Source organism: Hemitrygon akajei, chromosome 9, assembly GCF_048418815.1.
Source record: "Hemitrygon akajei chromosome 9, sHemAka1.3, whole genome shotgun sequence".
NCBI lineage: Eukaryota > Metazoa > Chordata > Chondrichthyes > Myliobatiformes > Dasyatidae > Hemitrygon > Hemitrygon akajei.
Window position 1 is genome coordinate 114,637,890 of NC_133132.1, and position 27,847 is coordinate 114,665,736.

Genomic DNA, 27,847 nt, shown 5'->3' on the forward strand with positions numbered 1-27,847 from the left:
AGACCAACGAAGTAAAGGCAGACTGATATTACTGCATTAGCTTCTGCAGTATGCAGAGAAATCTGAATATGCTCTTCTGACAACCCAATATGTTTATGGGATTTCCAAAAATATAGGAATAGGATGGCATTCATCACTCTTACAACATCAAAAATATAGTAACATCTACACTCAAATGCCACTTATGAGGTACAACTGTACACCTGCTTGTTAATGCAAATATCTAATTGGCCAATCGTGGCAGCAACTTAATGCATTAAAAACATGCAGACATTATCAAGAAATTCAGTTATTGTTCAGACCAAACTTCAGAATGGGGAAAAATATGATCTAAGTGACTAACCACATAATGAGTGTTGGTGCCAGATGGGGTGGTTTGAGTATCTTAGAAACTGCTGATCTCCTGGGATTTTCACATGCAACAGTCTCTAGAGTTTACAGAGAATGGAGTGGAAAAAAAAATCAGTTCGGTGGGTGAAAATGTCTTGCTAATGAGACAGGTCAGAGGAGAAGGCCAGAGTCATTCAAGCTAACATCAAGGCTAAAATAACTCAAATAACCACGCATTACAACAATGGTATGCAGAAGAGCATCTCTGAATGGACAATGCGTTGAACTTAAAGTGGATGGGATGCAGCAGAAGACCATGAACGTATACTTAGTGGCCACTTTATTAGGTACAGGAAATATTAAAGTGTATATTATTTAAATACCTATTGGTTGAGGTAAAAATGTTGTTTACTGAGTACCATCCTTGCTATAAACTGCACTACTTTGTTTAGTGAAACTGATCGAGTTTCTTTTTAAAGGCGCCCATAAACTTTCAATCAATTATCATACCCAAGACCATGGCACCTTGTCCGCCAATGTGGGAACAGGCAGCATAGGAGGAAAAAAATGGATTGTCATATTTTGGAGTCTGTGAACTTTGTGTCCTGCAATTCATTTCTCACTGTCCACATTAAATAGTTTGATTACTTTTGGGTATCCTTTGTGTTTTCACCATGCAAACAACTTTCTTGGCAAATTGTAGCACTATTTGCCCAATCAATCCAGCTGAGAGAGAAAGTAAAATTACCCTCATTACTTAACTCTTTTAATGTGACTGAGAATTGATGATCACTGATCTTCTGACTTGTTTGCTGTAGGGCTGCAATTTTAATAGGGATGCCTTACTGTTGTTTACTGCAGGGTAACAAGTTGGAACTGTGCTTAGAAGGGAACCAAAAAGATAACTTTTTCTTGTTTATAACTTTCCTGATTGAGCCTGAAAGAACAGTAGTAGCTAGATTTCTCTTTCTACTCACATACAAATCGCTGATCTCTGTTCTCAAGCAAGGGCTGTCTCCCTGACTCAAAACGCTATTACCTGCTGAAATCATAAGCTGAGATATGTGCTTAACTTCTCCAAGACAGTTTGCAATTTAGTGAACTGAATGCTTTCCCTTCTTCTCTGAACCAAAGCTGATGTACAGCATATGAAGTACAAATTAATGTTCTGTGGTTATGATGAGCCAGGATGCTCCTTCAAAATCTACAAGAATGCTGTATGTTTCTTGGCCTGTTAAGATTATCCTTTCCATCCTTTTTCTTACTAGTTTAGTACACAACAACATCAAAGCCTCTTAATATCAGGCAAACTCAGAGTTCAACATGTACTCATACCATGCTATTTAAAATCTATTCTAATTCTATGGATTTGACATATAATGTGATCAGGTGAAGTTATGGACATAATCAATAGATCTTTCTCAGCAAAACCGGACTCATGCACCCCCTTTAAATGTATCCTCTCTGCATTTAAGCTCACTGACAGCCTGTTTGCAATGTAACTTCCAAACAAAGTGATTTAAAGTGTTTTTGAATATTAATTGGAATATTATCCAACAGTCCATAAAATCTACCAGTCCCAAATTCTCAAGAGTGCAAGGTAGAAAATATTTTACTGTATTACTACATTTCATAAAAAACTACATTGCATGTTATTGCTCCCAAATAAAAACAAATTTATATCCCTCTTGCATTGAAAGCAACATGCAAGCTTTTAATAAACATGGATGTTCAATTATCTAAATTGAATTACCCAGATTATGCATTACTTCTAACTATAATTCGGCACCATTCCAATAGTTAATAGCTGACCACCTACCAAATTTTTCAGTGTATCTGGGGCAGACTGCAGAGGGAATTGACATACAGATCCATGATAAGGTATATTTACCCAGTTTTGTACCTGACCTATTTTCTGCTGTCATTCCTGCAAATCACCTGACTATTTGCCGTACATTATCTCATACAAAGGAATCAGTACTAAAGTGAGCACAAAATACACCCAATTATATTTTATAATGTTCCTGATTTTATATACATTTATACCCTGTACAGAGTTATCTGGTGCCATAGCAATTGTAAATGAGAATTAAGTATCTTAGATTTCTCAGTCCTGTTCATAATGCAACTACTTTGGCCTCTCCCTTAATTTAGTTTCCTGAGTAATACAGGAGGGGAATACTGGAGGTTTATGAACCAGATCCTCAGCAGGGGATCAGAGGTGGAGAGCATCAGCAACTTTAAATTCCTCAGCGTTATCACTTCAGGGAATCTGCTCTTGGTCCAGTACAGATGTGCCATTACAAGGAAAGCATGGTAGTGCCTCTACTTTCTTCGACGTTTGCCAAGGTTTGGCATGTTATTTAAAACTTTGATAAACTCCTATAAATGTGCTGTGGAGGGTGTACTGACTGGCTGTATCAGACCATGCTCTTTTATCGCTGTTGCCACCAGGAAGAAGGTACATGATTCTCAGAACTGACACCACCATGTTCAGGAACCATTAGTACCCCGCAACCATTAGATTCTTGAACCAGAGAGGATAACTCCACTCAACTTCACTCATCCCAACAGTGAGCAGTTTCCATAATCTGTGGACTCGCTTTCAAGGACTCTACATCTAATATATTTGATATTTATTGCTTATTTATTTATTTGTTTGTTTGTTTGCTTGTTTGTTTTTGTATTTGCACTGCTTGTTGTCTTTTACTAGCTGGTTGTCCGTCTTGTTGAGTGTGGTTTTTCATTGATTCTGATGTGCTTCTTCGCCCACAATAAAATTAATCTCAGGGTTGTACATGTACTTTGATAATAAATGTACTTTGGACTTTGAACTTCTGAGTAGTTGTCAATTGCACTTGAGTAAGTTCTTTAAAGCACCAGTAATCTGCTCTGCAAGTTTACTGTCGATGGAAGGAAAAATACAGTATGTCTAACTTATTTTGTAGGAACTCCTCATGATATTTCATTTTTGGAAGGGTATTGGCAGGTGGTGGGCTGAGCGCATGCCACTGAACAGAAGTACCAGAACTTTTATCTATCTTGCTGAGCAACAATGAGCAAGAGAGACATAGAGTCTCTCAGCGCAGAAACTGGTCTTTGGCCCACTAGACCACACCAACCATAAAGCATCCATTTACAGGAACATTACACTAATCACATTTTATTTTCTGCTCACAGTTTTGCTCAGCTATACACCAAGGGGGGCAATTTTACAGTGGCCTAGCAATCCGTATGTTTGGGTCTTGGAAGGAAAGCAGAGCACCTGGAGGCAACTCATGTGGCCACAGGGAGAACCTGCAAATGATACGGCATTGATATCAAGACTGAACCTGGATCACTGGAGCTGTGAGAGAGCTGATTTAGAAGCTGCCGCACTGTGCTCATAGAGGTACATTTAATTTCAATTTGCAGGCTCATTCCAGACTGCAACCTGGAGCATATGCAATGTTAGCTAAACAGTAGTTCACAGACGTACTGTAGCAAACCACTGGTGGTTTTATAATACTAGCAATATAACACAGAGTAGACCCCTTGGATAATGTTAGGGTTCATGCCATATAAAAGGTTGGGAACTCCTAGAGCAGATGATTTTCCATTGACTGAGGAGTCACAAATTCAACCCATTTCCCACACATGAAGAATTTGTGCCAATACCATACAGAAGGGTGAATAAATATTCTCCCTCAATATTCCTTTGATTCAGATGGTGAGGAATTCATCCCCATTACTAACACATATTGTGTTGACATTAATGGAATGAATCTGACAATAGGGATTAATTCACCTTTGTAACTATACAATCTTTTGACAAGGATAAATTTTTAGGCATTTTAGTTGAATAGTGCATGACCCATGGAAGGAGGTCTCTAGTTAGAATCTAGGAGACAATCAACAGAGGAAGCTCAGCAATCTTCCCGGCTCCTGTAAAGAGCCTGTACTGTAGTTATCCTTGGAGTTGGTCCAATCTGGAAATGACTGGAAGGCTGTAAAGTCATCCTGCATTGCATTGCCCGTTTGTATTAGAGGAGCTCTTCATACAATCTATTTATGGTATACAGTTTGACCTAGCCACCAGTGCCTGCATACATCTCTGATGAGCTACAAGTGTTCTTAAAATTAGCACACTAACTGCTATCACCAGGCTTTAACATGCATTCATTGGCATGTCCCTCTTTATGTTCTACCTCTAGCTGCTCCAATGCACTCCTCCCTGGATCACATTCTAAGTTTCCTATATAAAAGATATAGAGTGAGTGATGATGTACTTTGCAGGACCAGAACAACAGGATCCTGTTTTTGATTCTTCTGAAACAGCTGGAGGATGAAAAGAGGAAGAGATGTTAGTGTGGACCAAGGATTACATATCATTTTAACAGATGAGTCACATAAGTATTTTGATATTTTTTTTAGAAACAATTAATATAGAGAACAGTAGGATGAGAAGGAAGAGATGCAAAATATCAATTGGCACTTCCATTTCTACTCTCTCTTCTTAGGAACTTCTATTGCCTCATTTCGCAGGTTGTGGAGAGATATTTCGTCATAGAGGAGAACATGATCTGTTGTAGCTCTCTGTTGTAGCTCTGTTGTATCATCTGTTGTAGCTCTCTATCTGGCATTATGATTGTATTCTCCATAAGAAAAAATGCACAAGAATTATCATGGTGGGACATCCAAATATTAGAATGCAGACCATTGTGACTGTAATGACAGTTGCTTGCACAAAATAATTACATGTGAAGCTTTTGATACGGTAACTGCACATGACTGCAAGGCTGCAAAGTCATCCTGCATTGCATTGCCTGGAATAGAGGAGCTCTCCATGCATTTGTTACTCTGCAATGTGCTGAACACTACTGACAGAGGATGAATTTCTAGGCATTTTAGTTGAATAATATAAAACAAATTTTCTGGAGAATGCTGGGGATATAAATGACTCCATCCTATTTCATGGATACAACTGGAATGCAATTCAAGCGCTTAGAACACACTATGAGGTGAGGTTATCTCAGATGATTATCAGTTCAGAAACAGTGAGATGAGGTTATAATAAACAAATATCAATTCAGCTAGGTTTGTTAATTTTTTATGCATTCGTTGTAATGCTGAAGTGTTGGATTGGCTCTTGAACCATGACCTGTGATTACTGCATTGGTCTCCCAATAGTGTCTTCCTCTGCATGACTTCATCCAGCAACACTTCCAAATTACCAGGTCAATCTGGAGGCTTTGTGCCTTTCTTCAGACATTACTTTGGCAGTACCCTGGCTAAGGTATTCCCTTAATTATTTTTTTGAATCACTTATCACTTAAGCTGCTGCAGGCTCCAACCAAACTAACCTTCATGTCTGCCATTCCTGCCCTCCCCCAACAAGTGGTTGTGCTTTTGATGCTCAAAGCTATATTAATTAATCCCTGAAATTATAATGGAGTGACTCACTTTAGTCAGTACAAATCATACAACACACAATGTCAACTTACAGTTTTATTCTTGCAGAAAACCTAAGTTCAAAGCTTATTCATATCTTCCTTTAATTAATAATGGAATCCAGATATTATTAATATTTCCTAAGGATATTTCCATATATGTTTATGTTTACAATATGAACATTACACATACTGCACTTCATCAACTTTCCAATGAGAGGTTTGATTACAGGCTGTTGTCATCTGCTTACGATACAGTACTTGTTATATATTTTATATCACGTTTTTTTTGCTTGCATAAAAATTGGATTATAGGGGTTATTGTGCTGGTTTGAAGGGCCAATCACTTAAGAATGAAATAAAGAAGATTTTTGTCTCTAAAAGCATTGTGAATCTTGGTAATTCTCCTTTCTGAAAACTTAAAATGCTGAATAGTCAGTGATGCAAAATTCAGGGGAGGGCAGGCTAGGGGAAATGGACAAGGAATTTAAACTGAGCAAAAGATCTGATCGGTCGTGATCTTATTGAATGATGGGAGAGGCTCAAAGGCAAGTAAGGCCTTCACCTCCTTTGACACTCTTCCAGGACAGAACTGAGACAGAACAAAATCAAAACATTTGAAAGTGGAAGCTGTGTTGTATTTTACTCATTTTGCTAGTATCTTAACATGTTTAACTCATTAATTTTGTTTCCGATTTCAAGTATATCAGTTTTGAATTGACCACTGCTTGACTTCTTGTCTTGAAGCTGTGAAGTACTTTGGGACAATCTAAGGTTTTGAAAGGCACTATATTGATACAGTTTCTTTTCAATACCATTGGCCCAGCCCTAAACAAGACAAATTGCATGAGGAAAACCAACTTTTTATTATTGAAAATTATCCTTATAGTTAATCTTCATCCAATGAGAAGGCAATCTCTTCAAAATTATAACTATTTCCAAAGCCGAAGCACATAAATTACAAAACATAAATTAAGAAGTTGATTAGAACAGACAGGTAATAAAAGTAGGAGAAAGAGAAAAGGCAACAGAATGGAGGAAAAAGAGAACTCTTGTTTGCAGAAATAATTAAAATTCTACAATTATAATGATCAAAAATTATTCCTTATATTTGTATAAACTAGAACTGTAGTATCATACTTTCTTTAGAACTATTGTGAAGACTGATTTGCATTAATAATACACTGCCACTGGAAAAATTAAAATTGCTCAAATTTGCAAACAGTCTATGACTTTAAGCAATAAAACCACATGCACCTTTTCAATTTTAATTCGATGAGTCAATAAATTTACTGACTCTTGATTGAATAAGCACTCAAAAGGGTAAGACCAACTTCATTCTCATAAGCACTCATAAAATTAAGAACAACTAACATATACAATTTGAAGGGACGTACCATAATTGTATACATCAAAGTAATAAATTATTGCATATATATTTGTGGCATTGAACAGGAATATCAGGTGCCATGTTAATTATGAAAAAATATTAGAATATGGATCTCATTGCATGCAAAAATTACAACACTATTAACGTAAATATTTATCATAGTAAAACAAGAGTAAAGCAATATAATAGCTTGAAAAGTCTTTCTGTATATATTTTGATAATGTTGAAACCAAAGACTAATATTCTGCTAAGGTCTTTCCTATTTGAAGATAAACAGAGGAACCTCCATAACAATTTACCCCCAGGTGTTTTGTTTTCATCTTGTAGATGTATAGACTCTTTAGTATGCATTACCTGACCATCAATATACAAAAGAATGAAATCAAATAAAGTGGAATGTGGCTTAAAAATCAATAACTACTGATCCAACCCCAGTCACTTTTAGCCTTACACAATGAATCATTTCAATAAGCATGCAATGTTAATATCATTAATATAATTAGTTTTTTGATATTGGTCATTTTCATATTGTTCAGTTTTTTAGGTAAACTTTGTTTTGAAGACAAGGCAGCTGAATTAATATCTCTTAACAATTCCAGAAACATACTGAAGTTGTACCTTTAGGGTAGTATGGCTTTTTAACATGGCCATCAGAGGATCTGGACTTCTTCTCATCTCCAACATGATGCCTTGGAATTTGCTCTGAAGCATCTCTCTTTGCAGCTTCCATTGCCATTTTTTCTCTCATTGCCTTAGCCCTCTCTGTTTCCAGTGCAATGGCCTTTTCTAACAGAGTCAAATTTCCCTTGGTCATATCAAACACTTCCTCAGACCTGTCAGATTTGACTGAGCCTGTGTCATCATCTCTGTCATGTGATTCTTCTTCCTTGACACCAGAAGAGAAAGCTCTAGAGCGGGGGCTCAGTTGCTCCTCCAGCTTCATCAGGTTGACCATATCTGAGTAGTTCCGATCTGACATCCTTCGTGTGACATCATCATCAGGTCTATTCTGTTGACAATCACTAAAATGATGTTGCTGGTTTCTTTCTTCATGCTGGCTCTCACTTAGCTTCCTAGCCAAGTCAAAACATTGGTTCCTTAGGCACTCAAGACTGCTAAGGCAAACAGCCTCATCACTTTCATCAACGGTCTTTTCCAAACCATCACTGGTGGACTTGCATGATCCTAAGTTCACATTTCTAAGTTCATTCTGTATTAAACCATCTATACGACCCCTAACATTTGCATTGTCTGAAAGTACCACACCATGTCCTTGTGCCAGTAGTTTAAGAGAGTCCACTGTTTCCCTAACAACATCACTGTCAACATCTAAACTCAACTGGCAGGAGTCACTTTTATTTGTTTTTCTAACCCTGCTCCCATTAGTGTCGCTATCATCCTCCAGGCCACGTGCTGTGCTGTCACTCATTTCAGACTCTGTCATAGCCCTAAATGCTGCATCTTCAGCTATTTTGCCCAGGTTTAATAATGATTTTGCAACAAGCTCATCATAATTGTCATATTCATCATTGTTGTTATCATCTTTCTCATTGTCCTGGTTTCTCCTGACATTATCAGATTCTTCCTGAAGATCTTCTGATGGAAAACAAAAGAGCAAAGCTTAATTATTGTTTTTCAATAACTCTGAGATAAAATTATTCAGTGGGTACTATTACCATTCTGCCCAATTTTTATCCTGTTCTGAAGGCCGAGGCTCAAATTCTGCAGAAAGATGTCATCTTGTAACTTATTAATAATTTTCTATGCATCAATAAAAAGAATTATGAATTCCACAGGGTCTCTTCCAAGCTCCTATCATCTTTTTTTGCCAAAAAAAAAGGATAAACACCCAAGGAAACAATGTAAATGCTGAAAATGACCATTCACTTGTTTGGTTAGATATTTCACAAGGAGAGCCTCCATGGAGTTTCAAAGACTGAATGGCACTACACTGATTTGTAATGAGAGAATATAGCACATTATTGCATTCCTTACTGTTCTTCCAAACTTTGCACGAGTTCCAGCATCAGTCATAAAAATAGAAACACTGATTTTTATTTTCCTGGGTAATTACTTTTCTCTTCTACAATGTTTAAAAACATTGAGGTAAATTTTTGTGGTCTCCTGCTGCTCTTACCAGGATTATCTGTCTCATCAAAGACCAGAGATAATAACTGGTCCACACAATATCATGCCATATGGCTGCATTTTCCCTCTGGTTTCAGGAATGTCTTTTCATATATTCTAAATGCATGTGCCACTGATTTAAAAAAAAACACTGAGCATAGTTATTAATAAAAGCAAATGTATTAAAAATAAACACATTTTCTGATTAATGCAAAACTAATGATAGATTCATCAATAAAGATTACAATTTAATTTGTTACTTAGGTCCATAAAGGAACATTGGTAAAAATATTGTGTTGAGAAAAAAAATTGGCTCATAGAATCAGCTAGTACCATTACAAAACTTTTTGATGAAGTCATAGCATTCACAATGCTTGCTAAAATGCTCCAAGAACCAAGCCTAACTCATGGACTAATGTAACTTTAGTTGGAGAATTAAACTGATATATTTGCTCTACAGCAAACATCTTTAATTAGGAATAATGCTATATTCGTCTTTCTATAAAGGCAAATAATATGCTGAATAACTACTTTGGTGCAGAAAATCAAAACTAATCCAAATTCATTAATGAAACAACTTATAAAATTGTTTGAAACTAATGAAACAAATTATTTCACAATTAAAACTTTTAAGCTCGCATACTGCAATTATGATCAAATGTAGGTTTAAATACAATCACTTGATGGCAAAGTTTTAAAATAACAGATCAGCTTGAAATTAACTCACAAACTAGAGAAATGACTGACACATTGGAACAAAAATAGCTTTTCCATGGCCTAATGGTCAGTTAATATTCTACTCAGTTAAAAATAAATGTATGCTAATTCACAACATAATTTAACAATATATTTTTAATACTAAGAGGATTGTTTTATCAAAAATCTCTGAACTATAGTTTTGGATTTCCAGTGTTTAGCCAAGCTGTTCTTGAATACCATTCATCACAATAAATGAGAGATTAGGAAAATTATTTGACTGATTTCATCCCCTAATTTGTTTTAATAACACATTTAAAATGGAAAATATTAAATCCAGACTTGGGAAATCTTTGCATTAATTGTTAAACATTGAACAATATTCAATAGATTTTATAGCCCTTTAAAAGCTATGCAAATTCATACCTTGTTCATTACTCTGATCTTCATACTCCTCATCCTCTTCATCGTCCTCTTCTAATTCATCCTCGTCTTCTTCTTCTCCTTCCACATCCTCTTCCTCTTCTTCATCTTCCTCCTGATCATCATTCTCATCAGAATATTCCTCATCTTTCTCATCCAACTCCTCTGTTCCATCAGTCTCATAGCATTCGTCAACAGAAGAGTTGTCTGTTCTCACCAGAAATGTTTTTTTCTTGGGAGTTGGTTCACTTGGTTGTTTGTCCTGTATTTTACGCTTCTTTGCTAATGGACATCCATAAACACTAGAACATGGAAGCAGAAACATTAACACTGAAGAATTTCCACAACTAGAATATCAATATTGGTAAAAATACATAAGACAATAAATATTGCTTTAATATTTTAATAAATCAGACAGAAACTCTCTTTGAGCATCCAGTATCACTATTAAGCTCCTAAAAAATTAATTAGCTCATTGATGCTTTAAAATTGTCATCTTTATCTCTTTAATAAGCAGTAGTCAAAAAGTGTCTCTATCAGTGTAATGATAGAGAAGCATTTGGACTATTGATTTTTATAAAATTACTGTATATAATCAGCAAAGAGTATGTAATTCTGCCCTACATGTTTGCTTTTCACAAGAGAAATCAAACCTCAGACAAGTATCAGGAGATTTAAAATCCATGTATGTTTTTATTCAGTACTCACCTTTTTCACGAAAGCTTACTTACCTTCTAGGACACTCCTATGTTCATTTTATTTAGGTTTTATTGACCCTAGTCATTCAATTATGAGCCCTGGGAAGATCTATTGTCCACTGAATTCTGTTAGTAAGTTTTGGAATCAGAAATTTATAGCACAAGGGGAAATGTGGCACATTGTGTCCAACAGCAAATAGACTTGAAGTTAATTCTTCAACACTTGTTAGTATCTTACCATTTTTCATGCATTCTCTTCTATCAGATCTCCACCTTACTGATCTTTAGACTGAATTCCATTGGTTACTCTTGTGTCCAGACTAGTCGGATAATTTCTAAATCAGTAGCATATTCTCATTAACAACCATGCTGCCAAAATTGGTGTCAATGACAAACTTCTTACATTTAAGCCCAAGGTATTTATATGTACCAGGAGAAACAAGCAAGGATCTAGTGCTAAGCCCTTTGGAATCCCACTCTGTTCAGCCAGCCGGTAAATAAAGTCTGGTGACCATTATCCTTTACTTTCTGTCAGTCAACCAATTCTTAATCCAATTGCATACTTTCTCTTGGATTTCATTGCTTTTCCTTTTTAGAAAAATCTGCCAAGTGTGACTTTGCAAACACCATGTTAAAATTAAACACATTTGATGCATCAAGAATCCTTGTTATCTTGTTATCAGCACAGTTCAGACACGATAGCCTACAGCAAATTCTAAGTATTGCCTTATATTTTATCACAAGTAGTTTCAAAATTGCTTTTTTTTGTTTGTAGTTTTTCTTTAAATTAGTTACTCGGGCTTTAAAAGTCACATGTGAAGTATAGACAAAGTAAACATTGAAACCCACTCACATGTTGAAAAGCCGCAACAACTGTTAACAGTTTACAGGGACAACATACCAGGAAGAAGGAGTGAAGTGAAATTTTCACTGTAATTAGTAACTAGTCAGGAAGTATACCAGATGGCAACTAACAGGTAAAGTTGTACTGCGAGCTACCTCCATGGAAAATCACTAGCTTGCTGCTTTGCACAGATTTCTGCCCCTGAGCATTGCAATGTGGAAGTCAGGAATGAGGTGGGGATTAGCTGGTGGTGCATCTCAGGATTTCATTGCAGCACAGAGCTCAGTCATGCTGAGACAAGAAGCTGAACGTGCACGTTCTTCTTTGCAATTCTGCGGCATTAATAAAACCGTTCCATTGACAATTCAAAGTACCACAGATCACATGTCAGAATCAGGTTCATTCTCACTGGCATTTGTCGTGAAATTTGTTAACTTAGTTATTAAAACAGGCAAAAGAAACTCTTGTAAAGGCTGAAGTAAAACATTGAATAGATGTTCAGCCCAATAATTCACAACTCGGGCACAATTGGTGAACTGAGTTCAAATTGCCCTAGTTTTAAAAATTTTTCCATTCGATCAAGTTTCTGCTCAAACTTAACAACATTTGAGCCAAATATCTTGATAGTTTTAAGAGTGTTTATCTGGTGCAGTTTTATGAATACTGCTGAAAACAGCATCATTGTAATAATAATATATTAATTAAACAGTTTAGTCCAGTCACAGTGATTTTAAATTTCAGAAAATTACATTAAAAGCAATACACATTCATTTTTTTGTCACATTGATATACTATTGCTGGTAAATATATATGTACACACACGCACACACACGCACACACACTTTTGCACAGAACTGTATTTTTCAATGTGGAGTGCAGTGGCGAGTGAGTTTGTGAATTTGGCAGGAACAAAGGATGTTGGGACTGGTAAAGGTGAAGCACAGCAGGAGGCATGTGGAACAGGTGGCAAACGAGGGGTGCCAGGGGTGGGGGTGGCACAGGTGCAGACACACTCAACCCTGGAACATCAAACAAGCTCATTGATTCCAAACAATTTGTTTATTGATTACAGAATGTCTCTCCAGTGCTTCCTGCTCCCTCCCCTCTTTCTTCTCCTTTCCCCGACCGTGTTCCCCTCTCCCTGCACCCTTCCCACTCCCAGTCTACAATACAATCAGGTTTGTCATCACGCACATATGTCATGAAATATGCTTTTTTTGTGGCAGCAGTACAGTGCGATACGTAAAATGACTGCAGTACTGTGTAAAACTCTGAGGCACCCAAGCTATGTCTATTGTATGTGCCTAAGATTGTATAAGACTGTGTGTATATATACTCTGAAAAATATTTCATTTAAAGGCCACCAGAGAGGTGTACAAATGTGCATAATCTGAGGGAATTTGCTGTCGTAATGTATTTATGTAAAATCTGCTAATTTTATTAACTGTTTTCAGCACAATGTTTTAAAAAATAATCTAAGAGATTATAACCATATAACAATTACAGCACGGAAACAGGCCATCTTGGCCCATCTAGTCCGTGCCGCACGCTTACACTCACCTAGTCCCACTGACCTGCACTCAGCTCATAACCCTCCATTCCTTTCCTGTCCATATACCTATCCAATTTACTTTAAATGACAATATTGAATCTGCCTTTACCACTTCTACTGGAAGCTCATTCCACACAGCTACCACTATCTGAGTAAAGAAGTTCCCCCTCATGTTACCCTTAAACTTTTGCCCCCTAACTCTCAACTCATGTCCTCTTGTTTGAATCTCCCCTACTCTTAATGGAAAAAGCCTATCCACGTCAACTCTATCTATCCCCCTCATAATTTTAAATACCTCTATCAAGTCCCCCCTCAACCTTCTTCTACGCTCCAAAGAATAAAGACCTAACTTGTTCAGCCTTTCCCTGTAACTTAGGTGCTGAAACCCAGGTAACATTCTAGTAAATCTTCTCTGTACTCTCTCTATTTTGTTGACATCTTTCCTATAATTCGGTGACCAGAACTGTACACAATACTCCAAATTTGGCCTTACCAATACCTTGTACAATTTTAACATTACATCCTAACTCCTATACTCAATGCTCTGATTTATAAAGGCCAGCATACCAAAAGCTTTCTTCACCACCCTATCCACATGAGATTCCACCTTCAGGGAACTATGCACCGTCATTCCTAGATCACTCTGTTCTACTGCATTCTTCAATGCCCTACCATAGGACATCAGTTTGCCCTAAATGCAGCATGCACTTGAAAACCCTGGATATTTTAAGGTCATGAGAAGGAGCCTGTACAGGGGTCATGTGTAGTATTCAATTTGATTCAATTTTTTTTTTCAATGCCACATTTTGCACCAATGGTGCTGATCTAGCTGATTTTGATGTTATGAAATAAAAAGTTCAAAGCTGCTTAGCAGAAACTCTTGGGTCTACAGTTTCTTTGGCCTAAATTTTTCAAAGAAAATTCCAAGTTTTATTTAATGTGCCTCCCAGCAGGAATGTCTGGAAGATACTAGCATGATTCCTTGATGGTGAGGACTAGACTGCTTAAAGAGTCCTCTGAAGAGCATGGGTACACACGGAGGAGCTGAAAGTAACTGTTCCTACAATCAGAAGAGAAACATTTTTATGAGCTGGCAGCATCTTATATTAGCTGGACCATCAAGAGATCACAGATACTATAAAATGTAAATTATTCGCAAGTGCTAAAAATGCATGAAAACAATTTACTCAAACAAAAGCCTAAAAGTACTTCCAATACATTTGAAAAGCTAAAATACTACAAGAGAGTTAAAGCATACTGTATAAGTGTCTTTAAGTACATACTGTATAAGTACCATTGAGCACATACGAAGTTAGATGAAAGCTTTAGGAAATTTAATGAATAATCCATAGGTTATAAGAAGAATAGGAGGGGTCAGAATTTGCACTCTACATCCAAATGTACATGTTTACCACTGATTTCTGAGCTAAATTTGAACATACTTTTGGTAGTCCTCTCAATGAGAACTTCTAGGAAGAGCTGGGAGTAGTTCTCGGTGCTGAAGTCCTGCTTTCCATGCCATAACGGGATCAGAACAAGCTCTGGCCTCAAAACTTTTGGGAAAGAAATCATTGCAGCTCACTAAGCCTCACTCTGTGATTTGGCTAGATACTAAATCTAGGCCAAACTAGGTCAATCTAGGTCAACTTGCTGACATTTGTCAGAAAATATGTTGACTGTAATACTCGATTTAAACATCTTCCTAGACACTGAAATCAGCCTAATTGTCCTGTCCTTTCTACAGTGCAGTAATGAGCAAGTTCCACACTGTCCTTATAGTATTCACTGCATCTCCGGGTAAATAACACCACTTTGAAAAAGAACCTAGGAGCACTTTTTTTTTGTAATTTATTTTTTATTGAAGTTCAACATCAAACAAACATTTCCATAAGAAGTATTTCAGATATTGTACATATATATCATATAGTCATATATGCCGTAGATCTTCACATAATATTTATCTGAGGTATACACCTCTAGAAAAGAGAGGTAAGAAAGACCAAGCGAAAGGAGAAAACTATGTACAAGTAGGGAGTGATCTTTTCTTTTACAACATATTCATTGATTTGTGAGGATAAAATCAGGTCTATGAGGTGTTATGTAGTTAAACCATTTTTCCCAGTATGAATCAAATTGTTCCAACTTATGATTAACAGATGCTGTTATCTTCTCCATTTTGTAAATGTCCATTGTAATTTCCATCCATGCATTCAAGGTTGGGCTCTCCTGTGATAACCATTTCCTAGTAAGAGTCTTTTTACCAGCCATCAGCAGTATATTCATTAAATATTTATCTCTTTTCAACCATTCTTGAGGTATATACCCAAATCCTTCGAACAATTTAATCTCATAACCAACATTACGATTGTCTACTACTTTCACATTACTATTTTTGGAAGCTTGCTGTTCACAAATTAGCTGTTGTTGTTGATTGCTTTACAACAATGACTACATTAAAAAATACTTCATTAATTGTAAAGAGCTTTGGGAAATTCCAAAGACAGTTCTTCCCTCAAAACTGAAATAGTCTCATAATGAATGCCTCCAACATCTTTATATCTTTATTAGACTGTTATATATATATATAGCTACCTATCAGCCTCTGCCTCTGGATATTCTTGTTAATTTTGTTTCGATTCCCTCCAACGGAGGTGGAATATTATCCCTAAATTAAACATGACAAAAAAAATCCCCAAGCTGTTCTTCAAATGTCCTATCTAACACAATTATTTTAGTTCTAACTAAAAATGCCCTTGGATGCATATTTGCCTCTGAGGTTAACATGATTAGTTTGATTAAAAATTTGTGAGGAGTTTCATCTTACATTCTCCAGCCCTTGAGAGTCTGACTCAATTGTCTCCAACTGAATTTTTACATACATGTAAATATGCTCTCCTTAAAAATCAGCAATGCACTTAATTGTTTTATTTATTCCTTTTGTTTTCTTCATTCCAAGGCATTCAAATGCATAATTTCAAGCAATGGAAATGTGGTAGGGATTGGATAGTAAGGTGAAAGGGCAGCATGGAGACTGAGATGAGCTGAGAAGGGGAGTTGCAGAGATCATTAGAATTAAGGAGGAGAATTGAGGCATCCAGAGGGGAAAAATACAGGGTGATGATGAGGGAGAATTGGACTGAAATGATAATGAAGATACTATGTTTTGAAACTCTAAAATATAAAACTAATTGGAAAAAAAAGCACAGAATCAAGTACTGCGTGACTTAGTTTTGTTTCTTTACTTTTAGTAAAGCACACACATAGGACGTGGTGGCATAATGACGTATGCTATTCACATACTTTTACATACAACCCGTAATAAATTACTTAAGCAACGAAGTTTAACCAAACAAAATTTTACAATATTACTCAAACAATACTGATATATTAAATACACAAAACTCTTCCCTGCTTAGCTCTAAACTCCAACTCAAAAAAGAATGCATCTCAAGTGTATACACAGCATACTCAATAACACAACTACTACATAGACATAATGAATTTTAAATTTTCCCATTCAGGCCTAAAGATTAAATTCGTCTGGAGAATTTCTTACTCTTGTGGGAAAACGTCTTTGTTGGCAAGGGGAGTCGACGTGGGTGTGTGTGGGGGGGGGTGTCATTCTGATTGGCAGGAGAGACGTGTCTGTGAAACAATCTCAGGTTCTGGGGCTTCCTCCATAGGGGCTGACTCTGGGACTGCAGAAAGTGGTTCTGACAACTCTGGAGACCTTTCTTCTCCCTTTTGTTTTCTTCTCCAAGATGTTCTCTGCATCTTCTGGATGTGTTTGCATTCCAAGCACTGCACAGCAAACTCTATCCCAGGCATGTAGCTCCTCCAACACTTTAGCTTGGATGGTACAGCACAACAAATCTCAATCTCTCAATAACTCTCAAAGCTCTCAATATTTATTAATTAATGTATTTATCCATCACTCTGCTTGCTTGATTTCTTATATATTTATTTATCTATCTATCCATAATCTATCTAATTATTTAATTGTTTATCCATTTATTTATCCAAACTGGCTGACTGGAGTAAAGGTAAAAGGTGGGACACTTAGGAGTGCAGTAGAACAAAGGGATCTGGGAATACAAATACATAATTCCCCAAAAGTGGCATCACAGGTAGATAGGGTCTTAAAGAGAGCTTTTGGCACATTGGCCTTTATAAATCAAAGTTCCTAGTATAAGAGTTGGAATGTTATGGTGAGGTTGTATAAGACATTGGTGAGGCCGAATTTGGAGTATTGTGTGCAGTTTTGGTCACCTAATTACAGGAAGGATATTAAAAAGGTTGAAGGAGTGCAGAGAAAGTTTACAAGGATGTTTCTGGGACTTGAGAAACAGAGTTACAGAGAAAGGTTGAATAGGTCAGGACTTTATTCCTTGGAGCGTAGAAGAATGAGGGGAGATTTGATAGATGTGTATAAAATTATGATGGGTATAGATAGAGTGAATGCAAGCAGGCTTTTTCCAGTATGGCTAAGGGAGAAAAAAAGCAGAGGACATGGGTTAAAGGTGAAAAGGGAAAAGTTTAAAGGGAACATTAGAGGGAGCTTCTTCACACAGAGAGCAGTGGGAGTGTGGTATGAGCTGCTAGTTGAATGGTGAATGCAGGCTCACTTTTGACATTTAAGAAAAGCTTGAACAGGGACATGGATGAGAAGGGTTTGGAGGGATATGGTCTAGGTGCAGGTCAGTGGGACTAGGCAGAAAAATGGTTTGCCACAGTCAAGAAGGGCCAAAAGGCCTGTTTCTGTGCTGTAATGTTCTATGGTTCTATGGTCTGTCTATTTATTTATTTATTTGTTTGTTTGTTTGTTTGTTTGCCTGGATGCTTGCTTGCTTACTTATTTATCTATCTATCTATCTATCTATTTATTTATTTATATTTGCACATTTTATTTTCTTCTGCACTCTTCTTGATCTTTCATTGATCCTTTTATAGTTATTATTCTATAGATTTGCTGAGTATGCCCACAGGAAAAAAGAATCTCAGTGTTTTATGTGTTGACATATAGGTACTCTGATAATAAAACTTACATTGAACTTTGAATATAAGGCAACCTCTGTCAATGACAAGTTCAACGAGGTGCTGGTAAAATGAGGTAACACGTATTCCTGCTGCACATCTGCCATTTTGGGTGGCCGTATACAGCTAAGACAGTGTGGGGTCTTTTCTGGTTTCTCTCTGGATCATCTCTGCCGTAACAGGAACAATTTTGATTTGCATTTGGGAAAATACATCAAGAGGAGTGTCCTCTTTCGTACATTTATCAAGAATCTCCTTCTCCACGGGTAAATGTGACAATCGTCAGCATTTCCATGATCAGTTGTCCTCTTGAATTTGATCTTGTAATTGTGTCCTCCAAGAAAAAGAAACCATCTCTGCATTGGTGCTGTTGCTGTTAGTGGAACATCCTTCTGTATGTTGAAAAGGAACACTAGTGATTGATGAACAGTTACAAGGATAAACTTTCTCCCATACAAGTACTTGTTGAAAAGTTTTATGCCCCAAACCAGGCTCAAGACCTATCTGTCTATCTGTGCACCATTTTTCTCTGTAGCAGTAAGGGAACATTGGCCTTGCGGTATCCACCACTGCTCGGATTTTCTCAGCACGCTTGTGCATCAATGGTGTGATCACAGAAAGTGATGCTTAGTTTAAAGTAATTCACACTCGTTTCATGCTCTGAGCCCATAACTGTCTAATCTTTTTAATGCTGTCCTGAGATTTTGGAATGTACCTTGCCATCCTTACTGGTAACAATGATGTAATCCAGGTAACACTAAGTGCCTGGGTAGCCTGACATCAACTGGTCAATAGCTTTCCACCAGAGTGCAGATGCAGATGCTACTCCTAAAATGAGCCTATTATACCAGATGGATCTCCAATCATGTTGTACTTATCTCAGCCACTCATGACCCCACAATGCTGTTGTATCTCACTGTTACAAATGTCATTCCCACAGGAGTTATCTCTTCTCCAGTATAAGTTCCTAGTTGGATACCCACAGGCTTCAATTCAGTATCTTTGAAATGTCATCAAAACTCATTTTGTGGAATGACTGAAGCAGACAAGCCAGTGTCTAATTTCATTGTAATTAATTTGCTGTTCATTTCTGAAGTAAGCCATTTTGGTCGTCTATTGTTAATTTTCATTGCAAACCTCTAGGCTCCCCAGTTCTGTGTTATATTTTAAATGATCAGATTTTTCACCAACAGCATGCAGGTTGGTGCTCTTTTTGAAACTGCAACTTGTCTTTTTATCTTTGCCTCTGTCCTGCGCAGCCCATTCGTTTTTGTCAGCCTGAAATGCCTACTTTGTCCTACTTTGTTGCATTTTCTGCAAGTTTCACCTTTAAACCTGCATGGATCTTGTATACGTGAGCCCCTGCCACAATGGTAACACAATTTTTTCAGCCAAGCAGCTTTCTGTTTAGACACTGCAGTTTTGTTCACCTTCACTTTCATTCTTGATTGCAACTCAGTTGGATCTCTGGCTGGCTGTTTCCATTGATACAGCTTTTTCAATGCGAGTTGTTCTTCAGTTAAGAGCTGCTTTTGAATGCTTTCTTGTAAGATCCAAAACAAACCAGTCTCTCAGAGCATTGCTAAGCCCATTATTGAACTGACGATGCTCAGACGATCTCTTCAATTCCGCCAGATTTGCTGAAATGGACTCATCTGCCATTTGATTCTGCTTGAGAAACCTGAAGCATTCGACAATCAACAATGATTTCAGCCCTAAATGTTCCAGCATTACTTTCACAATATCAGCAAAGCTTATTTCAGTTAGTTTGAATGGACCATTTAATCTCCTAAGCAAACTATATGCTTTTCCACCAATAGCACTCAGCAAAACTGGCACTCATTTCTCACTTGTTCTAAAATATTGCTGAATTCTCTCAGTACACATCAGCCAGTTGTCCATTGTGCAATCTAATGGCTTGAAAACGACCAAGCTTTGTCATCAGTCCAGGAATGGTCAAAGCCTTTAACTAACTGGTAATTGGTGTATTTGTCATTTGGACTGAAATGCAATGAAAAGTTTTTGTTTGTACATTATCCAGATAGATTATCCCATAGATAAGTACATTGAGAAGATACAAAAGGATAAAACCAAAATGCAGATAGTAAACATAGAAACATAGAAAACTTACTGCACAATACAGGCCATTCGGCCCACAAGGCTGTGCTGGACATGTCTTTACCTTAGAACTACCTAGGTATACCCATAGCCTTTTATTTTTCTAAGCTCCATGTATCCATCCAGGAGTCTCTTAAAAGAACCTATCGTTTCCACCTCCACCACCGCTACCGGCAGCCCATTCCATGTACTTACCACTCTCTGCATAAAAGACTTACCCCTGACATCTCCTCTGTACCTACTTCCAAGCATCTTAAAACTATGCCCTCTCATGCTAGCCATTTCTGCCCTGGGAAAAAGCCTCTGACTATCCACATGATCAATGCCTCTCTTTATCCTGTACACCTCTATCAGGTCATCTCTCATCCTCTGTCGCTCCAAGGAGAAAAGGCCGAGGACACTCAACCTATTCTCATAAGGCATGCCTCCCAATTCAGGCAACATCCCTGTAAATCTCCTCTGCTCCTTTTCTTTGGTTTCCACATCCTTCCTGTAGTGAGGCGACCAGAATTGAATACAGTACTCCAAGTGGGGTCTGACCAGGATCCTATATATAACCATATAACCATATAACAATCACAGCACGGAAACAGGCCATTCCGGCCCTCCTAGTCCGTGCCGAACTCTTAATCTCACCTAGTCCCACCTACCCGCACTCAGCCCATAACCCTCCACTCCTTTCCTATCCATATACCTATCCAATTTTACCTTAAATGACACAACTGATCTGGCCTCTACTACTTCTACAGGAAGCTCATTCCACACAGCTATCACTCTCTGAGTAAAGAAATACCCCCTCGTGTTTCCCTTAAACTTTTGCCCCCTAACTCTCAAATCATGTCCTCTCGTTTGAATCTCCCCTACTCTCAATGGAAACAGCCTATTTACGTCAACTCTATCTATCCCTCTCAACATTTTAAATACCTCGATCAAATCCCCCCTCAACCTTCTACGCTCCAATGAATAGAGACCTAACTTGTTCAACCTTTCTCTGTAACTTAAGTGCTGAAACCCTGGTAACATCCTAGTAAATCGTCTCTGCACTCTCTCTAATTTATTGATATCTTTCCTATAATTCGGTGACCAGAACTGTACACAATATTCCAAATTTGGCCTTACCAATGCCTTGTACAATTTTAACATTACATCCCAACTTCTGTACTCAATGCTCTGATTTATAAAGGCCAGCGTTCCAAAAGCCTTCTTCACCACCCTATCTACATGAGACTCCACCTTCAGGGAACTATGCACTGTTATTCCTAGATCTCTCTGTTCCACTGCATTCCTCAATGCCCTACCATTTACCCTGTATGTTCTATTTGGATTATTCCTGCCAAAATGTAGAACCTCACACTTCTCAGCATTAAACTCCATCTGCCAACGTTCAGCCCATTCTTCTAACCGGCATAAATCTCCCTGCAAGCTTTGAAAACCCACCTCATTATCCACAACACCTCCTACCTTAGTATCATCAGCATACTTACTAATCCAATTTACCACCCCATCATCCAGATCATTTATGTATATTACAAACAACATTGGGCCCAAAACAGATCCCTGAGGCACCCCGCTAGTCACCGGCCTCCATCCCGATAAACAATTATCCACCACTACTCTCTGGCATCTCCCATCTAGCCACTGTTGAATCCATTTTATTACTCCAGCACTAATACCTAACGACTGAACCTTCTTAACTAACCTTCCATGTGGAACTTTGTCAAAGGCCTTGCTGAAGTCCATATAGACTACATCCACTGCCTTACCCTCGTCAACATTCCTCGTAACTACTTCAAAAAATTCAATAAGGTTTGTCAAACATGACCTTCCACGCACAAATCCATGCTGGCTACTCCTAATCAGATCCTGTCTATCCAGATAATTATAAATACTATCTCTAAGAATACTTTCCATTAATTTACCCACCACTGATGTCAAACTGACAGGTCTATAATTGCCAGGCTTACTTCTAGAACCCTTTTTAAACAATGGAACCACATGAGCAATACGCCAATCCTCCGGCACAATCCCCGTTTCTAATGACATCTGAAAGATCTCCGTCAGAGCTCCTGCTATCTCTACACAAACTTCCCTCAAGGTCCTGGGGAATATCCGGTCAGGACCCGGAGATTTATCCACTTTTAAATTTCTTAAAAGCGCCAGTACTTCCACCTCTTTAATTGTCATAGGTTCCATAACTTCCTTACTTGTTTCCCACACCTTACACCATTCGATATCCTTCTCCTTAGTGAATACCGAAGAGAAGAAATCGTTCAAAATCTCTCCCATCTCCCTCGGCTCCACACATAGCTGACCACCCTGATTTTCTAAGGGACCAATTTTATCCCTCACTATCCTCTTGCTTTTAATATAACTGTAGAAGCCTTTCGGATTTACTTCCACCTTATTTGCCAAACCAAACTCGTAACTTCTTTTAGCTTTTCTAATCTCTTTCTTAAGTTTCCTTTTACATTCTTTATATTCCTCGAGCAATTCCTTTACTCCATGCTGCCTATATCTATTGTAGACATCCCTCTTTTTTCGAACCAAGTTTCTAATATCCCTTGAAAACCATGGCGCTTTCAAACCTTTAATCTTTCCTTTCAACCGAACAGGAACATAAAGATTCTGTACCCTCATAATTTCACCCTTAAATGACCTCCATTTCTCTATTACATCCTTCCCATAAAACAACTTGACCCATTCCACTCTCTCTAAATCCCTGCGCATCTCCTCAAAGTTAGCCTTTCTCCAATCAAAAATCTCAACTCTAGGTCCAGTCCTGTCCTTCTCCATAGTTATATTGAAGCTAATGCTATTGTGATCACTGGACCCGAAGTGCTCCCCAACACATACATCTGTCAGCTGACCTATCGCATTCCCTAACAGGAGATCCAACACTGCCCCATCTCTAGTCGGTACTTCTATGTATTGTTGCAAAAAGCTATCCTGCACACATTTCACAAACTCTAAACCATCCAGCCCTTTTACAGAATGAGCTTCCCAATCTATGTGTGGAAAATTAAAATCTCCCACAATCACCACCTTGTGTTTACTACAAATATCTGCTATCTCCTTACACATTTGCTCTTCCAACTCACGCTCCCCATTAGGTGGCCTATAATACACTCCTATCAGTGTTACTACACCTTTCCCATTCCTCAATTCCACCCAAATAGCCTCCCTAGAGGAGCTCTGTAATCTATCCTTCCAAAGCACCGCCATAAGATTTTCTCGGACAAGCAATGCAACACCTCCTCCTCTGGCCCCTCCTACTCTATCACACCTGAAGCAACTAAATCCAGGAATATTTAGTTGCCAATCACACCCTTCCTGCAACCATGTTTCACTAATAGCTACAACATCATAATTCCATGTATCAATCCACACTTTAAGCTCATCCACCTTTCTTACAATGCTCCTAGCATTAAAATAGATACATTTAAGATACTCTCCACCTCCTCCTCTCTTTTCATCCCTAGCAATGCATTCAAATTTATTATCCTTTTCTTTCTTCTCCCCTACAACTTCGGGCTGAGAGCATCCCTCCTCCATCACCTGCCTGTCCTCCCTCACACACGGTCTACTTACTTGCTCTACTGGTGAACTAACCTCCTCTCCCATAGTTTCCTCAAATTGATTTCCGCCCCCCCATCTTACTAGTTTAAAGTCTGCCCCGTAGCCCTAGCAAACCTCCCCGCTAGGATATTGGTCCCCCCAGGATTCAAGTGTAACCCGTCCTTCTTGAACAGGTCACGCCTGCCCCAGAAGAGGTCCCAATGATCCAGAAACTTGAATCCCTGCCCCCTGCTCCAATCCCTCAACCACGCATTCATCCTCCACCTAATTCCATTCCTACTCTCACTGTCGCGTGGTACAGGCAGTAATCCCGAGATTACTACCTTTGCGGTCCTTCTTCTTAACTGCCTTCCTAACTCCCTATACTCTCGTTTCAGGACCTCTTCCCCTTTCCTACCTATGTCATTGGTACCTACATGTACCACGACCTCTGGCTCCTCACCCTCCCACTTCAGGATATCTTGGACGCGATCAGAAACGTCCCGGACCCTGGCACCAGGGAGGCAAACTACCATCCGGGACTCCCGATCACCTCCACAGAACCGCCTGTCTGAACCCCTGACTATCGAGTCCCCTATTACTATGGTCCTCTTTCTTCTATCCCTACCCTTCTGAGCTACAGGGCCGTCCTCTGTGCCGGAGGCCCGGCCACTGTCACTTCCTCCAGGTAGGCTGTCCCCCCCAACAGTACTCAAACATGAGTACTTATTGTCAAGGGGTACAGCCACTGGGGTACTCTCTAGTACCTGCCCCTTCCCCTTCCTGATCGTGACCCACCTATCTGCCTCCCGTGGCCCCGGAGTGACCACCTGCCTGTAACTCCTCTCTATCACCTCCTCACTCTCCCTGACCAGGCGAAGGTCATCGAGCTGCAGCTCCAGTTCCCTAATTCGGTCCCTCAGGAGCTGCAGTTCGGCGCACCTGGCGCAGATGTGGACGTCCGGGAGGCTCAGAGACTCCAGGATCTCCCACATCCGACACCGAGAACAACAAGCTGCCCTCACACTCATACCTCCCGAATAACTGAAAATAACAAGAACTAAAAGATAAGCCTACTATGCCCTCTTCCGCCTAAGCCCTCTGAGCCCAAGCCCTACACTCTGCTCCCGACTCACTCCGCTGCCCGCAAACGAAGCTGCCCGCTGCTTAAGGCTGCGTTCTTTTTATATCTTCCCTCCTTCCCAGGCCTCCTTCACGCGCCTGCGCAGTCCCGCCTCTCAGAACTCCGATCTGAGAAGCAATTTGAAAATGGCCGCCGCCGCACTTCTTCTCAGCCTCGCTGTCCTCTTCCAAAAGAGAACTGCCTCACTCCTTCTCTCCTTTTTATATCTTCCCTCCTTCCCAGGCCTCCTTCACGCGCCTGCGCAGTCCCGCCTCTCAGAACTCCGATCTGAGAAGCAATTTGAAAATGGCCGCCGCCGCACTTCTTCTCAGCCTCGCTGTCCTCTTCCAAAAGAGAACTGCAGAATAGCTGCAGCATTACCTCTCAGCTCTTAAACTCAATCCCACGATCGATGAAGGCCAATGCACTATATGCCTTCTTAACCACAGAGTCAACCTGCGTAGCAGCTTTGAGCATCCTATGGACTCGGACCCCCAAGATCCCTCTGATCCTCTAGACTGCCAGGAGTCCTGCCATTAATGCTATATTCTGCCATCATATTTGACATACCAAAATTAACCACTTCACACTTGTCTGGATTGAACTCCATCTGCCACTTCTCAGTCCAGTTTTGAATCCCATCATTGTCCTGCTGTAACCTTTGACAGCCCTCCACACTATTTATAACGCATCCAACCTTTATGTCATCAGCAAATTTACTAACTCATCCCTCCACTACCTCATCCAGGTCATTTGTAAAAATCACAAAGATTAGGGGTCCCAGAACAGATCCCTGAGGCACACCACTGGTCACCGGCCTCCATGCAGAATACGACACGTCTACAACCACTCTTTGCCTTCTGTGGGCAAGCCAGTTCTGGATCCACAAAGTAATGTCTCCTTGGATCCCATGCCTCCTTACTTTCTCAATAAGCCTTGCATGGGGTACCTTATTAAATGCCTTGCTAAAATCCATATACACTGCATCTATGGCTCTACCTTCATCAAGGTGTTTAGTCACATCCTCAAAAAATTCAATCAGGCTCGTAAGGCACAACCTGCCTTTGACAAAGCCATGCTGACTATTCCTAATCATAGTATGCCTCTCCAAATGTTCATAAATTCTGCCTCTCATGATCTTCTCCATCAGACTCACTGGTCTATAATTTCCTGGGCTATCCCTACTCCCTTTCTTGAATAAGGGAACGACATCCGCAACCCTCCAATCCTCTGGAACCTCTCCTGTCCTCATTGATGATGCAAAGATTATCGCCAGAGGCTTGGCAATTTCCATCCTCACTTCCCACAGTAGTCTAGGGTACATCCCGTACAGTCCCGGTGACTTGTCCAACTTGATGCTTTCCAAAAGCTCCAGCACATCCTCTTCCTTAATAACTACATGCTCAAGCTTTTCAGTCTGCTGCAAGTCATCCCTACAATTGTCAAGATCCTTTTCCATAATGAATACTGAAGCAAGGTATTCATTAAGTACCTCTGCCATCTCCTCTGATTCCATATACACTTTTTCACTCTCATACATAATTGGTCCTACTCTCTCACGTCTTATCCTCTTGCTCTTCACATACTTGTAGAATGCCTTGGGGTTTTCCTTAATCCTATCCATCAAGGCCTTCTCATGGCCCCTTCTGGCTCTCCTAATTTCATTCTTAAGCTCCTTCCTGCTAGCCTTATAATCTTTTAGATCTCTATCATTATCTAGTTTTTTGAACTTTTCATAAGTTCTTCTTTTCTTCTTGACTAGATGTAAAATAGCCTTTGTACACCATGATTCCTGTACTCTACCATCCTTTCCCTATTTCATTGGAATGTATCTACACAGAACCCCACAGAAATATCCTCTGAATATTTGCAACATTTCTCCCATACCTTTCCATGAGAACATCTGTTTCCAATTAATGCTTCCAAGTTCCTGCCTGATAGGCTCATATTTCCCCTTATTTCAATTAAACGTTTCCCTAACATTGTCTGTTCCTATCCCTCTCCAATGCTATGGTAAAGGAGATAGAATTGTGATCACTATCTCCAAAATGCTTTCCTACTGAGAGACCTGACACCTGACCAGGTTCATTTCCCAATACCAGATCGAGTACGGTTTCTCCTCTTGTAGGCTTATCTACATATTGTGTCAGGAAACCTTCCTGAACACTCCTAACAAACTCCACCCCATCTAACCCCCTCACTCTAGGGATATGCCAATCAACATTTGGGAAAATAAAAATCTCCCACCACAATAACCCTGTTATTATTACTCCTTTCCAGAATCTGTCTCTCTATCTGCTCCTCGATGTCCCTGTTCTTATTGGGTGGTCTATATAAAACACCCAGCAGGGTTATTGACAGTGTTACTTTTACACAGAAAGGGTAGGCAGATAAATAAAGAGCAAGAGCAATGATAACATAGACTGAGAGACCAAGAATTCATCTTTTTTCTTATAAGAGGTCCATTCAAGTATGTTTTAACATCGGCATAGAAGCTATCCCAAGCAGGGCCACCCATGGCAAAAAGG

General features: G+C 39.1%; 1 protein-coding gene across 18 annotated transcripts in view; it reads right to left on the bottom strand.

Annotated features, from left to right (window-relative positions):
* LOC140733456 (myelin transcription factor 1-like protein) overlaps positions 1-27,847 on the bottom strand; it is a 444,485-nt gene that overhangs the window by 229,569 nt on the left and 187,069 nt on the right. For all 18 annotated transcript variants that reach the window (XM_073056807.1, XM_073056806.1, XM_073056820.1 and 15 more), the window contains 2 exons: positions 10,399-10,697; positions 7,768-8,745 (listed from right to left, as the gene is read on the bottom strand). In XM_073056807.1, coding sequence (XP_072912908.1) covers positions 7,768-8,745; positions 10,399-10,697 — 1,277 coding nt within the window. The remainder of the gene's footprint in view (positions 1-7,767; positions 8,746-10,398; positions 10,698-27,847) is intronic.